Source organism: Melanerpes formicivorus, unplaced genomic scaffold, assembly GCF_026170545.1.
Source record: "Melanerpes formicivorus ecotype bairdi unplaced genomic scaffold, bMelFor1.0.p_v2 SCAF_27, whole genome shotgun sequence".
Taxonomy (NCBI): domain Eukaryota; kingdom Metazoa; phylum Chordata; class Aves; order Piciformes; family Picidae; genus Melanerpes; species Melanerpes formicivorus.
The window spans coordinates 2,010,830-2,026,353 of NW_027142379.1; the positions used below are offsets into that span (position 1 = coordinate 2,010,830).

Below are 15,524 nucleotides of genomic sequence, written 5' to 3' on the forward strand. Positions count from 1 at the left end.
TGCCATTAGGAGAGAGAAAAAAAAACCCTTTGACTTTATTCAATCAACAATGTGCTTTAAATCAATGCACATTGAGAGAGGTAGGAAAATGAGATCACAGAATCATAGAATGTTATGGACTGAAAGGGACCATCAAAGATCATCCAACCCCGCTGCCAGAGCAGGATCACCTAGAGCAGGTCACACAGGAATGCATCCAAGCAGGTTTTCAATGTCTCCAGAGAAGGAGACTCCACCACCACTCTGGGCAGCCTGCTCCAGGGCTCCAGCACCCTCACAGTGCAAAAGCTTTTCCCTATGTTCCCATGGAACCTCCTGTGCTCCAGCTTGCACCCAATTGCCCCTTGCCTTGTCATTGGACAACAGTGAGAAAAGCCTGAGTCTGGCCTCCCAACACTGCCTTTCACATCTTTATAACGATGAATGAGGTCACCCCTCAATCTTCTAGCTGAAGAGCCCCAGCTCCCTCAGTCTTTCCTCAGGAGTGAAATGTTCCACTGCCTTTGGCTTCTTTGTGGCTCTGGGCTGGACTCTTTCAGTCAGTTCCCTGAGGTCCTTCTTGAACTGAGGGGCCCAGAACTGGACACAATATTCCAGATGCAGGCAGAGATCCCCTTTTACAAGAAAGTTTCCTGTTGATGGCAGGCCTGTGTAAGCACAAGAAGCTTTCAGGGGAAGGGGAGGAATATGTGCAAACTTTCCTGCTCCTGAAACATTTCACATTTCCAGACTACACTGGTACACTAATTGTGGGAATATATTCTTTTTGCTCCCAGAACTGCACTTTTGCTCTCCCTCTATTTTTCTAGAGGCCTGCTATTGAGGAATAAATTGTTTCTTTCAATGTTGACAAGTCTGCATGTGAGAAGTGTGCTTTAAAAATCCCAGTAACAGCACTTTAGATACTTGTGACAAAAGCAACTGGAAAAGATAAGTGATAATAACCAGAACTTTGGAGAATGTAATTCTTAACTTGCTCTTCAATGATTTATGGAATCACAGAGTTGTTTTGGTTGGAAAAGACCTCTAAGATCATTGAGTTCAACCACCAACCCAATATCACCATAGGCATTAAACCGTGTGCTGTGTTTCTTGAACACCTCCAGGGTGGGTTCTTGAACACCTCCAGGGTGGGTTCTTAACCACCTCCCTGGGCAGCCTATTCCAATGCCTCACCACACTTTCAGTCAAGAAATTGTTCATAATCCCCAACCTAAACATCCCCTTGAGGCCATGATTTCATGCTGTTCAATTACCATTGAGCTATGAAGCAAGACCTGCTGTCTCTCTCATTGTCACGGTATCTCTATATGGCCTTGGATTAGTCATTTAGTTCCCTACCTCAGCATCTACTTTCTATCAGATCTCCACAACAGTAAATCACTGTTTTGGGACTGGGAATGTGTGGCTTAATTCAAATATTGGCCTCAGACCCTTGGAGGCCTGCAAAGTGGGAAAATAATGTATTGTCAGTTAGGGTCTCAAATGATGTTGAAATAATTTGCCAAAGAGTAACAATCTGAAGACAGAGCAGCCTGACAGTAGGGGATGGATTATGGGGAATGAAGGCAATTCTACTATATAAAACAGTTGTCCCTGTCTGTTGGCAGTGGAGATCCTTAATAGGATGTCTTGATGGGAAAAGGAATCACTGCTTTAAACTGAAAAGGGGGAAATTCTTCACCGTGAGGGTGGTGAGACACTAGAACAAGCTGCCCAGAGAGGTTGTGGGTACTTCATCCCTGGAATTGTTGAAAGCCAGCTTGGATGGGGCCTTGAGAAACCTGGTCTAGTGGAGGTCCCTGCCTATGGCAGAGGGGTTGAAGCTAGATGATATCTTAGGTCCCTTCCAACCCAAACCATTCTGTGAATCTGATTCTATTATCTCAATACCACAAGGATCAGGAGTGCCCCAGTTCCACAGCAGGGAGCTGATTTCAGTTTACAGGACACAGAGGCCGGGTTTGGTTACAAATTCATTACCTCTTACCTGTTTTCTGGGGTCCTATCACAAGAAATTTGGGTAGGTGGTCACAAGTTTTGTCTCTGGACCAAATGTCCCTGTGTCGTTTATCATCACATGGATTCTGAAGAAGAAAAGGTGGTTGTAAATATCACTTTGTGGGGATCCTAGAGGTTTGCATGCACACAGGTCTTTGCAGGATGTAAATGTTGCACACTAACACCAGAGCCTTACACTAAGTAATAAAATCCCACATTTCCTCCTAGTAATTTACTCTGGGCAGATATTGAGCACTCTGGTACAGATCTGTGGAAGCATTCAACTACAGAGGGAACAAACTCCTGAGTATCCTTTAGGACCAGTCCTTCCAGTGGTCCCAGTGAAATCAGCAATGCTACAGAGTTGTGCAAATCCTGGTTTCAAAAGCCACACTCTGTGAGACTGCTGCATTTCCTCCTCTCTGTTAATCAGGCTCATTTCATAAACTCAGAGTCCACAGGCACCTATGTGGTCCCTTTGCCTAAAATTCAGTCTGTCTATAATGGTTTTGCATGACTGAGGATTAAGTTCAGTCATTAGGAAGAAAAAGAAAAAAAAGGAACAGAAGAGAAAAATAGATTAAAACATTGATTTAATCAAGTTTTCATTTGAGGTTAAAATGGAAACTTCTGTTAAAATAGCTTCAAGGCATTAGTTTCTTAGGTGACAAAATGGTTTCAGATGCATGGGACTTAGTGCCAATTTGAATTTACATAAGAACCCAAAAGGAAGGACCAAATAGAAATGAGGGATATTATTCATCTCCTTGTCTTTCTGCTACCTATGAATGCAAACTAAAGACCCACGTGAACAAAAGGCTCGACAGAAAAGGTTAGGGCTGACTGCTCTTTAAAGCACTTAATGTATGGATTATGCTTTGGCATAGTAGTGGCTGGTAATAGCAGATACACTTTGCTAGTGAATAAAATTAACAAAGTATAATGGAGGAAATCATTAACTGATGTGAATCACTGCAGGTCCACTCAACTCAATAGAGATTTTATGGATTTCTGCTTCCCTTGCATTCAGGCCAGAAATAATAGGGAAATTTTCAGCTCCTTTTTGCCAGCATAAGCCCAAAATAACTGCACAGATCTCCGTGGTGTCGCTCTGGATTTCTGCCTGCATAGCGAAAAGCCCAGTGTGGCACTTCACACTCTGAATAAGAGAAGAGCCAGATATGTGTGACAATGATTAGGAAATTACAGTGTTGAGATTACAAGCAGCACTATTGTGTGTTTGAAACAGAGATAGCAAAATGGTCTGCGTGGAAATCCTTTTCCACTCTTAAAAGAGCTGCCCATTCTGACCCCTCCTGCCCTCCTTTTTCCTCACTGTTCCACTGAAGGGGGTTCAGATGGTGAGAAATCCTCCTTGTCCTGCAGTGATCCCACGTCAGTGATGCCCTGTTAAGTGGTGCAGTGAATCTTCATCGTTTGCTTTGTGGCAGCTCTGGCCGCCAGCTGGCTGTGAGCATCTCACTGATGGTACAACACCATTAGTTAACACAACACAGTGCTTCAGCAAAACTGCATACAGGAGGGAGGGGAAGGGAAGTTTTCCCCCACTGAACTGGCAGTTAGGTGTTTTTCCCATGCTGGCTTTTGTGTGAGTGGAAGCTGGTCCATTCCCAGTCAAAAGCAGTAGCCTCGCTGAACTAATTAAATAACCTCAGGAGGTGTGCAAGTTTATTTTTACATTCCAGTCTCAACAACCGAGATGTGAGGAAGAGGATGTGACATTACCTGCCAAAGAGGGTCTATTTGCTCTGGGAAGAGCTCAAAGTACTTCTGAGCCAGCTGAACTGGGGGCAGGGTCTGCAGGTTCAGGTTTGTTGAGCTCTTAACAAAGCTGGCTAGGTTAGCAAAGGTGTACAACCCCAGGCGATCGTTCCCGTAATTTGACAAATGGGTCATGAAGATGCTGATCTGAGAGGCAAGAGAAAACTTTCAGTCATGGCACATCAGGAGGTAGCAGTATCTGGCTGGAAGAGCAGGTCTGGGGGCTCCCAGGAGGTTTGCCAAACCGTCTTCCCCCCACCCAAACCCAACAGAAGACAATGAAAGCCTTGAATTTGTGAAGAACATAAGAGCAATCCATTCACTTTCAGGCTGGACTGGGTTCAGAAGATGAGCATGGGTTCTATGTGCCTGATTTTGGTTAGGAAACTGGTTTGTACACCCTTGGGAGGGAAGACGACTGAAAATTGGCTCAAGCAATAGCCAGCTGTGTTGCATTACCCAGCAAAGACTCAATCCTACAGGCAGGGCTAGGGCTATAGTTGAGGCATATTTTGTGGTCTGAAGCACCTGACTCTGAAGAGATTAATCACCAGAAGTGAGGACACCTGCTTCACAGGTCAGGTGCTTGTTTTGCACGCAGCTATGTCCAGGTGAATCTCATTGTGAGTGATTAGAAAGGGTGGGGCTGAGGGTGAGCTTATAAAAGGGGCTGCTGAAGAGAGGGTGGTGTGTGGGTCTGCCTCAGTTGGGAGCTGCAGCTGGACACCTGGGCTTCTCACACCCCATCCTTTGTGCTAAGGTTAGTGAGCTTTTTTTCTCCCCCCCATTGGTGTTTTGAGGGAAACTGGATGAAGTTTGAGTGATTCCTTGCACAATTCAGATGCAGGAGACAATGTTTAGAGTCACAGAATATTGAGCTGGAAGGGGCCTCAAGGATTGTCTGGTCCAGCCTCTTGAATATTTCAGCCGCAATCCTTCAAAGCCTGACACAGGTCTTAGGTAAGATGGAGATGTGAAGGTGTAAGCTGTTCCTGCTTGGGGTAGGCTATGGCTGGGAAACCAGGTGGGCTCTCCTGGCACCCCAGACCCTGAGTTAAGTGCCCTGGAAACACATATCTCAACTGGGTGGCAACTAGGCTCCTCAGTAGCTAAGCTGGTGGAAAGTGCTGAGTCTGAAAATGACTTTCACACCTAAAATGACTGCAAAATGCCCAGTGGTGTCTCGGGGAGGTTATCTCTGATCCTTGGTCTTGCTGACTCAGAAGCACTTTCCAAAACAAACCACTGCTGTCACCTGAAGATGAAAATTGTTGCTTTGTGGTCCCAGGCTTGAGCTTTAGTAGAAGGAATTAATGTGCTGGTAGCACACCAGGCTGTCCTGCCTTCCAAAATAACCACTGACTAAAAAGCCACAACCTTTCCCCTTCCACTATCTTGCTCTGCCAAGGGGGTGCTCCTTTAAGCATCAGCCCACAATGTTTAAAAACACGTCCATTAGCTTGGTAAATCATTGATAAGGCTTTTAGTACTTCTGTAAGGTGAGGATGGATGGTCCCTCATGGCCTGTCTGCAATGTGTTTGTGCTGTGCCCACTTCATTCCACAAAAGGTAATTTATTCTTCACTTTTATTCTGCTCTGAGCCTCAGCTGAGCAAAGATTGGCAACTGTACAAGATCTCTTTCTTTGTTTTTCCCCCTTCTGTTGGCTTGACTTTGTGGGTTCCAATGCCTTTGTGTTCTGTGACTGTAGGTGTTTGGCATAACTGGAGTGAATTCTAGAGTTGTCATGGACCTTGCCCATCTCTGTAGTACCCCAGGAAATTATAAGCAAGGTAATGAATCTTTGCACTGCCAGTTTAGTGACCTCCCCACTGCAAAAAATCCCAACAAACAACACAGTACAAATGTATCCTTCTCAGTTCAGAGCTCAGCTCCTCAATGTCTGATGAGTGCTTCCTGCAAACTATGTTAAAGTGATGAGAAGGAAAAATCTTAGGGGAGATGCTGGTAGAGAATATCATCTTGTCTCTGAAGTGGTTTTTGATAAGTGCTAAAAGGTCTGTGAATGCCATTTAATATTGCACCAGTTGAATATTACTGCAACAAATAAAGTGTGCAAGCAAATCTCCTTGCTCTTTTTGTCCTTCCCCCCTTGAATTGGAACAATATTTTAATATAAAAATGGACTTACAGGAGATGGATATTGGCTTATTTTAAGAGTTTCATTAGGCTGCAGTCCAATTCAAAGGATTCAACTGGCCACTCTTTATGGATTCAAAAGATCTTGGGCACCTCTCTGGAGTTTTTTTGCTCCACTGATCTTTCTAAATTAAAAAACTTCCAAATGTGATGCATTATTGATGGGATAAAATCATGTCTAATTCCTTTGTATCTTCACATCAGCTGGGACAAAAGGAGATGGATATTAATTGTTCATGTTGACAGCATGGATAGACATACAAGTTTGTTTCCATGCTGCTGCACCGATCCATAGGAAGTGCAATGGTCTAGAAAGGTGTTGAGGTGGCAAAATGCTGCTGTGTGCCTCGAGGCTGGAACTAGGGTAGGCAATGATGTGCTTGTTTGGTGGACCTAAAAATGCTTCCCAACCAGCATCCAGGGCAAGAGCCTAAGAAAAAAAAAATTCAAGGACTATGCTTTCTCACAGTGGTCTCAGTAAAATTGGTAAATAGAAGCCAAGAGTTGTTTTCATGCTTTAAGACCAAAAGTCAGCTGGAGAACACAGCAAGAAGTTCTTTGTCAAGGTGGGACTAATATTTCTGGGAAGGAGACAGGATGCTGCTCTCTGCAACCCTGTGCTACAAAGACAAACTGTTTGGAATTCTTGAGGCTGGGAAAAGGGCTCTGGCTGCATCCTATTACTTCTAAGACTCAAATGGCTTAAGCCATGTGCTGCACCAGTGCACAGGGAGGCCTTGAGTAAAGCTCCTTGCTGTTGCTGTACAATTTCTACTCCACGTGCCATGGGAGTGAGGTTGGGTGTGGGTTACTTTGGTGCTGGTTGTGTTCCCTCATCCAGTTGTCATTTGCTGCCTCTCTCTCATACCCCCAATATGGTTTTCTTAGCATCACTTTCTCTTTTCTTCAACCAGGATCCTTTTGTTACAAAAACACTATTTGAGATGGGTTTTGTAGCCTTTCCTTTTATTGTAAGAACATCTACATGTCTTAGGTATGGCCTTCAGTTGGTAGTGCATAAGACTCTTAATGGGAAGGCTGTGAGTTCAAGCCTGCAGTGGGCAGTAGTGTCCTCCCTACTCTAGTCATGAGGTCTGTGGTGACAGGTTGGACTCGATGATCTTTGAGGTCTCTTCCAACCTTAGTGATACTGAATACTGAATGTTATAGCAAAGACTTGACCCCCTCCCCCCCAAACTGTTTTGCTAGTGACAAAACAGGCAGAGAGCAGCACTTCCAGGAGCATTGTATTTATATAGAATGCATTGGGTTGGAAGGGAGCCTCAAAGGTCATTTTGTCCAATGCCCCTGCACTGAGCAGGGACATCTTTAACTAGATCAGGTTGCTCAGGGCCCCAATTGTATTTACATTAAATAGAGAGCTGTGGCACACAGATGGTGGGAATTCTGATTTTGCTGTTGCAATGGGCTTTTTGTATTGGAAGGCCTATGGATAGGTGGTAGGTATCATGTGGGAATCCTGCTCCTCTAGGAGGAACCTGTTGCTCACTGTCAACAACTTCTTTTGCCCCCCCCATGCTTCTGCACCTCTTAAATAAAATTTGCAAGAAGGAAGAAATTTATGTCAGCAAAATCAACCAAGGTATGACGAGACAAAGGCATAGGGAAATAGATGGCACAGAGATCCCAGTCTTGTAGAAATGCAGTGGTGTGTTTACTGCTCTTCTCGGCTCCTCTCTTTGCATGAATGTTGCCCAGGAAAATGAATTTTGCTCTTCCATCTTTTTCCATTGTGTTCAGCAAATGCTGCAGGGTTGCTCCAAGAGCCAACTCTCATAATTGGATCTAGATGGCAGCGTGTTGTATTTCTGGATGTGTAAATGGGATGTCATGGCTGAGAAATGCAAAACTGTCAAGTGTCCATTTCCTAATTCCAAGTAGCTCTATGCTAGGCTGACCGCAGAAATACCTCTTTCAGTTTCAAGTGTTTAATATATTTCACATCCTGACAGCCTCCCATTAGGGATTACAGACTTTTCTGGTACCTTATGAGCCAGAGCCCCATTCACTGGTAATGAATCCCAGAACACTGGGGCCCTTAATGCAGCTGTTTGTGCAGCAGCACGAAAAGGAAGCCGGGAGTGAGATTTTTAGTGTTGACAAAGCACTAATTTTAATAATGACAAATTGTTTCTCTAGAATTCAGCACTATTCATATTCATGACCCTTCTGCCACTGAAGCAAAATCATTTATGTGCCTGAAAATCACTTTCCCCCCGGTTTTCCTCTATTCCCACTCTGCACATCTTTTTGTGTTTTAGCATTCTTGACAGGACAATAAAATATTTTCCAAATGGGGAATCTCTAAAAGAAAGGAAGCAAAGGTAGGGTTTGGAAAGAACAGTTTTGTCTTTTATTGTAGGGGAAGCAAAATTCTGGGATGGTGTTTTATTTTAGTGTCTGTATTCCACTCAGAGTGCTCCTCAGTGATGGGAGGGGACAGTGCTGTTGGGCCGTGGTAGTTATGTGGTGTTGGGACAGCCCTATGCATGCTGCAGTGTATCTGTCTTGTTTTAACCTTCCCTATTCAAAGAGCAAAATTGTTCCTCTTTTACCTAGGAATACTTTCTGCTTTTCCATTATTTAGGTGGTATGACTGAATTCTTTATTATTGACAGAAAAAAACTTGTGTGCTGCTCCTCTCCCTACTGAGAGTCAAGGTTTCTTTTTTAATCTTTATTCTCTGATATCTACCTGTCTCTCACTAAAATAAGGTGAAATCATGACCATATTCCAGTACAGCAACTCTTCCCTTTGTTAATACATCTTTCACACATGGGGTCCTAGATGGTGAAAGCTTGTTAGAAGTTTGATAGATTCATAGAATGATTTGAGTTGGGAGAGACCTTGAAGATCATCTACTTCCAAATGCCCCTGCTGTGGGCAGGGACACCTTCAACTAGACCAGGTTCTTCAAGGCATCATCCAAGCTGGTGATGAACAGTTCCAGGGAGGGGGCATCCACAGTCTCCCTGGGCAACCTGTTCCAGTGTCTCCTCACCCTCACTGAAGAATTTCTTCCTAATCTCCAGTCTAACTCTCCCCTCCTCAAGCTTCAATCCATTCCCTCTCCTCCTGTTGCTACAAGCCCTTGTAGAATGTCCCTTCCTGGTTTTCTTGTAGGCCCTTTTCAGGTACTGGAAGGCTGCTGTAAGACCTTCTCTCCTCCAAGCTGAACAGCCTCAACTTTCCATTAATTATATTTTCAAATTTTTTAAAGCCTACATAAAAAAAAAAGTAGCTTTTTAATGTTTATTATTTAATTTTTACTCTCAGGGTCTGCTTTCAGAGCCTGCAGAAAAATTGCTGGTTGATGACTTTATGCAATCAGTGCAGAGCTGCATTAGGGTGGAAAAACCTAAATGGATTTTTTTTTTATGTCTGTTCATTTGTCACACTTGTATAAGTGATCAGCAGCACATCTAATTGTGGCCAGAGTTTAATGAATTCTGCACAAATGTGGTGCTATCAGTTACATCTGTGGCTCCCATGAACTCTTTGCAGAGCTCTAGAGCAATTCAATCCTCCTCTTACAAGCAAATATTTGCAGTTTGAAGTGAAATTCATGATACAGGAATTTTGGTTGCCATCTGTGTTTTCTCATTGAAAAGACTTCCTTAGACTAAACTTCCTCTAAGAATAAAAATAATCTCTCAGCTCAAACTCGAGAATAACCCCAACTTCAACTTGTGCAAACAGACCGGATGAAAATGGATTTGGGTGCTACTGTCTTAAGTCAGATTTGTACACCAAGCTTTTCAGAGAGAGCAGTAAAAGTACCATCAAAGAGATGGTTCTGGGAAGTCTCAGATGGGTTTGGTCTTCAGCTTTCAAACATGATCAAAGGAGTTTAAGGAGATAGCTATCAATAACCTATTTCCCCTATGGTGTATGTGTTGCCTGATCTCTGTTAACGTCTATCAGGCAACTACAAAATGCTGGATGAGGCTGTCAACCTCTTTAGTCACAATCCTCTGCAGATAAAAATCAGCTCAGCCTCAATTATTTTGTGCCAGTGAATAATGTGAGCATTTCTTGGCTTCAGTTTAGGACACCAAATTGCATCCCACTCTGGCTGCATCTACAGAAAATTGTGAAGCTTTCTCTATTATTGCGGTGAAATAATGACAGCTCTCCCTTAATGTGACAAACATTGTCCTGACAGCACCCCCATCACAGCAGGAGGGCTGTTCTGAGCTTGTGGCTTAATGACCGCCATGGGCCAACCTCAGTCTAAGGGCCTCTGCAGTGCCTTTGAGTGATGCACCATAGGCAGCACTATCTTCCAAGCCTGATATTTATCCCAGCATGGAGAAATGCAAAACCAATTCTAAATAGCACACTCTCTTCTATACATGGGTAAAGTAAACATTTTAGCTTTTGGGTTTGCAGAGAGTGAAATAGTGACAGCCCTGATCATAGAGCACAAGCCCTGTGAGATGCAGCTGAGGGAGCTGGGGTTGTTCGGTCTGGAGAAGAGGAGGCTGAGGGGAGACCTCACTGGTCTCTACTGCTCCCTGAAAGGATGCTGGAGTGAGGTGGGGGTTGGTCTCTTCTCCCTAGTAGCAAGCATAATACAAGAGAAAATGGCCTCAAGTTGCAGTAAGGGAGCTTTAATTTGGATATTGGGAAAAAAACTCTTCACTGAAATGGTTGTCAAGCCTTGGAACAGACTGCTCAGGGAAGTGGTAGAGTTGCCACCCCTGGGGGAATTTAAGAACTGTGTAGCTGTGGAGCTAAAGGACATGATTTAGTGGTGGATTTGGTAGTGATAGGTTAATGGTTAGACTTGATGCTCTTAAGTCTTTCCCAACTTAAATGATTCTGTGGAAATATGTCACAGGGCGTTAGTGCTGATTGGTGCTGCACAGCAACCATGGGAAGGGTAGGAAAGAGCCATGGATCAAGCCTGTTCTTCCTGCAGGAAGGTGGGCTGGGGATGGCACTTTTGGACATGATTTAGGGGCCATGGTGTTGCTGAGGTGACAGTTGGACTCCATGATCTTAGAGGTCTCTTCCAACTTTAATGGTTCTATGATTCTATTTACCCTTGCAATTAAAACATAAACCTCTGAGCTAGCTGAACTTCTGGAGACATGTGCTCATGTATCCGCTAATGGTAAATAATGGTGAAAATCCTTCTTCCTTTGGATGAGCATCCATAAATGACTGCTTCTTTGCTATTTCTCTTTATGGATGTGCTTAAATAAAAATCTGATTTTGTGTTTTGAATGATGGGATGAATTATGTCTACTGTCAGTAATATGGCACTTCATAGTCTCCAGGAGGATGAGTGCCTCTCCAAGCCTAGCTGACGTTCCCTGTGGAAATGGCTGCCCAGGACCCTGTGCAGCGCACAGTTGTACAACAACTATCAATCATCCTCTTCAAACTGAGCCCTTTTATAAATACTGAGTAAGGGTTCTTTACATCCAAACTGCAAAGGAAGATATGCCAGGCACGTTGATATAGATTAGAGATGCAGGAAACTTATCATTTGTTTTTATAACTGTTCTGCTGTCATGTTGCTATTCCAGCAGTTTTATGAAGAGCTGACTGCTTTACGCCATGGAGTATTCATAAATGATGATTAATTAATCCATTTTGGTGGCCTACTCTGAGCAAACAAATCTCAGAGTTAATTTAATTCTCCACTCTTGGTTTCAGAGGGGGGAAAAAAAAAAGGCAACACAAAAAAAATCCACCATTTTCAGTTCACTAGAGGATATAATATTCTCAAATCAGCCACTTTCCAATTAATTTTGAATGGTGAACACAGCAAGGAAATTTGGTTCTTGTCCATTTACTCCTATTAAGGACTCATTTTCAATAATCAGAGACTTCTGACTCAGCTCATTTTTACCTTAAAGGCTTGCTCCTGACACTTTAATAAATTATTGTATGGCATGTGCTTGAAGGTAACAGATTCTATTTCTCTTTACCCAATAACCCTCTTGTTGACACACAGTCATTTATTACTGTTTCTGCCATCACCTAAACCTGCTGGGAAGTAATTCTGATAAAGTACCAAAAGGCATGGTGTGGAGTATCAGCTTCCATAAAGAAGGAAAATGTCATGTAGGAAAGGCAGGAGATGTGTTCTTAAAATATTTTCTTCATGCTCTGCATTTCAAGCTAATTAGTTTCTAAATATGCTGCTGAAGGCTTGAGTTTCCATGGGATAATGTTCTCCTATAGCAGCTCTTTGCAGCTGGAGTAGCCATGAGGGGTGAAGGAAAAAAGAATCATGGAATCACTAAGGTTGGAAAAGACCTTTAGGGTCATTGAGTCCAACCAGAACCTAACTACCATGACCACTAAACCAGTTCCTGAAGCACTACATTCTTCGAACACCTCCAGGGATGGTGACTTCACCACCTCCCTGGGCAGCCTGTTCCAACAGCTCAGCACTCTTTCATGAAAGAAATTTTTCCTTATATCCAGTTTAAACCTCCCCTGGCTCAACTTAAGCCCATGATTTACAAAGGGGAAAGCCAGAATGATTTTTTCAAAGGGGAAACAAAGGCCGATTCAAAAGGCCAGGCAAGGCTGGAGTGGATTTAATCATACACCTGGAGCTGGAAGATAAAGGTGGCTTCAACTTTTATGCTTGTATAATACTTCTATTGTATTATCAGTGCTTGCAGGACTTTTAGTTGCTGAAGGTGATGCACCTTCTGCAGGGTGCTGTCTTTCCAACCAATTGTGTGTGGGTTGTATTGAACCTGGGCTCCTGATGTGGTAGGAAGACAGATGAAGGGCTTATGATGCTGAACATGCAGGGGATGCAGAATCATAGAATTGTTGTGGTTGAAAAAGACCTCTAAGAGCATCAAGACCAACCATTAACCTAACAGTGCCATGGTCATTAAATGGTTTAAGAGCTTTTCTGAATAAACAAGAGATACTGTCCTCTTCCTCAGGCAAAAGTAAGTGAAAGAGTGGTCAGGCATTGGAACAGGTTGCCTGGGGAGGTGGTGGAGGCACTGGAGGTGTTTAAGAAATGTGTAGATGTGACACTTTGGGATGTGGTTTAACGGCCATGATGGTGAATATCTGGCCAGTCTCTTGTGCTTCACTGTAACACTCACTTCATGCAGTAAAACGGTGCTTTATAGAGAGGTGGTAAATGCTCCATCCTGGGAAGCATTCAAAGTCAGGTTGTTTGGTGCTCTGAGCAACCTGTCCGAGTTGAAAATGTCCCTGCTGACTGCAGGGAAGTTACACTAGATCACCTTTAAAGGTTCCTCTCAACCCAAAACATTCTATGCCTCTCTGATTCTCCTGTCTGGTTAATGAGCCCCTGTTCAAAGAAGGCAACTCTTTTGCATTTGGGTTGGTATGTTTGTGACATATTACTGACATATTGAGTTAATCACAAAACTCCTTTTGGTAAAACAAAGATATCCTTCTTGTCATGTTGGAAGAGGGATGTGCCTGTCCCTGTAGGCAGTAGGCTGCTAATGATGGCTCAACAAGTATTGGCATTTTGTGGTAGGGAGGGTGGTGCTTGCGTTCTTCTTCCTGTCCCCTGGAAGGTGTGAGATGCCCAATTCACAGGGCTCTTAGCAGAAGTGCATTGTGAATTGTTCTTGGATTGCAGCACGTTTCCTACAATGCCAAGACTGGTTTTTATCCTTCCTACAGCTATGCTCAGAGAAACAAAGTAAATAAAAAGGAAAATATTATTAGCATTCCAGATGCTTCACAACAACATTCCCAATTCTCTTGTGGAAGGTATAAATTAACCCCTCTCTGCATTTACTTTCAATCTTCCAAAGCAGTAATGTGTGATTCTCATCTGCTTTTGTGAGGGGTGAGAGCAGGAAACAAGAACAAAATGTCCTGAGTGTGGCACGTGTGGTACATGCAGAACCTACACCTACCAGACTGGAAACCAACAGTAACCATTTAGGTACAGGGAGAGCTTAAAAACCTAAACATATTGAAGTGGTTTTCAAAATGAAGTGTCCCACCACACTGGGAAAGATCTGCCTCTCCCTGCAGTGTGTGGTTACACCTCCTTCAAATCAAGCATAATAAAGGCCCTTATTATGGACTGTCTGCAGCTTCTCCTGAGTTGAGTTCAAAGTTACCTTTCAGTCGCAAGTCTGACTTCACTCTTGACAACCAAATTCCTGCAGAAGCAGCTAATCTTTCTGAGATTCATATGCTGCGTTTTCATCTCATGTTAAAGCATCTTAGAGACATTTGATTGAAGCTACTTTTCCTTTTTTCGTTTTAACGTCAAAAATGGCTCAATCTGCTGGTTGCAAATATGCTTCATTTTGTTGGCTTTGTGGACAAAGAGTTTTGTGCAGGGCATGCATGCCTTTCTAGATACAATATGGTAATACAGATATAAATCAAGAGTTAAAATGGTTTATGTATACCTGCAGGAATGACTTATCAGAGCATCTCATGAGTTAAGACACTGGGTATAAATCATGATCTGATTTGATCCTTCGTAGAGATCTTCAGCTTAACCACCTCTAGGGATATCTGACCACCTCAGTTCAGGATACAGAAAACCTTCATCCATTGTGTTCAGCTGTGACCAGGATGAAGATGGGAGTGTCTTGACATTGTGAAGTCTCATATTAGGTTTTATTTTCTGCAAGCTTTTCTGCACTATTTAAATGTGGCCAAGGATTGGGTCATACTTGGCAGGAAACTTTGCCCTTGCATACACAGCAAGGTCTATGGCTACTTTGACTTCATGCTGCCTTACAGAAAGGGTTGGTGGCTGCAGACCTGAAGCAGAGCAGCAAACAGGAAGGGTGCTGCAGGGAGGAGGGTGGCAGGGTTAAGTTTTATCTGTTAGCTGTTTAAAGTGAATAGGTAGTGAGAAAAACATACTGGCAAGTAAATCAAATTAACTGACTGCTTAGCTGAGCAGCTAAGGCTTGCTAGTTCTTCTCAAAGCTTGATGCACTTAGCTTTACTCTTGGTGTTAGATTGAGGTGCCTTTTGTGCTGTCACTTGCTGGCTTAATAAAAAGCTTTCTGGTTTAAAGAGAGTTTCCATTTTATTTTTTTCCAGGAGGAATGTCTCTTGCTCTTGTTTGTAGGGGCATTAATAGTTAGGGCTGTATTTATTAGCTTATCTTGGCTGTTAAAGGTTTATGACTGTTCTTTATTGTCAGCGAAGCAGGGGAGTAAGGGAGATGAACTAGAGAACAGATACTGGAAGACCTTGTGGATGCTGCAGATGTGATGTATAGGACAATTTGTGAAGGCATGCTTTAAATATGTAAGCACATTCCTCAGGAGACTGAATGAAGAGCAATGGTCAGAGAGCATGGACTGAACCCACTTAGTTTGGAGCCTGACATTTGGATGTGAAAATTCTCCTTTAAATTTTGCACTCCACCAGAGTTCCCTTACTGTTCTTATGAGAAAGTTGCCCTTTTTTTTGGCAGTTAAAATATTTCTGTTTGGGAACAGCATGTCATGACTGTTTAATTATAGATTGTCATGGCTTACATTTTGAAGCAAAGCAAGGGATTTGCTCTGCTCATCCTATTTCCTCACTCCACCTCATGCTCTATGTTCATGAGA

At 43.1% G+C, this 15,524-nt stretch overlaps 1 protein-coding gene across 1 annotated transcript in view; it reads right to left on the reverse strand.

The window, feature by feature from the left end:
• Positions 1-15,524, reverse strand: part of LOC137448916 (bifunctional heparan sulfate N-deacetylase/N-sulfotransferase 4) — a 152,941-nt gene that overhangs the window by 18,092 nt on the left and 119,325 nt on the right. The window contains exons 8-9 of the mRNA XM_068153922.1: positions 3,748-3,930; positions 1,991-2,087 (exon numbers count right to left, since the gene is read on the reverse strand). Of these exons, the coding sequence (XP_068010023.1) occupies positions 1,991-2,087; positions 3,748-3,930 (280 nt within the window). The remainder of the gene's footprint in view (positions 1-1,990; positions 2,088-3,747; positions 3,931-15,524) is intronic.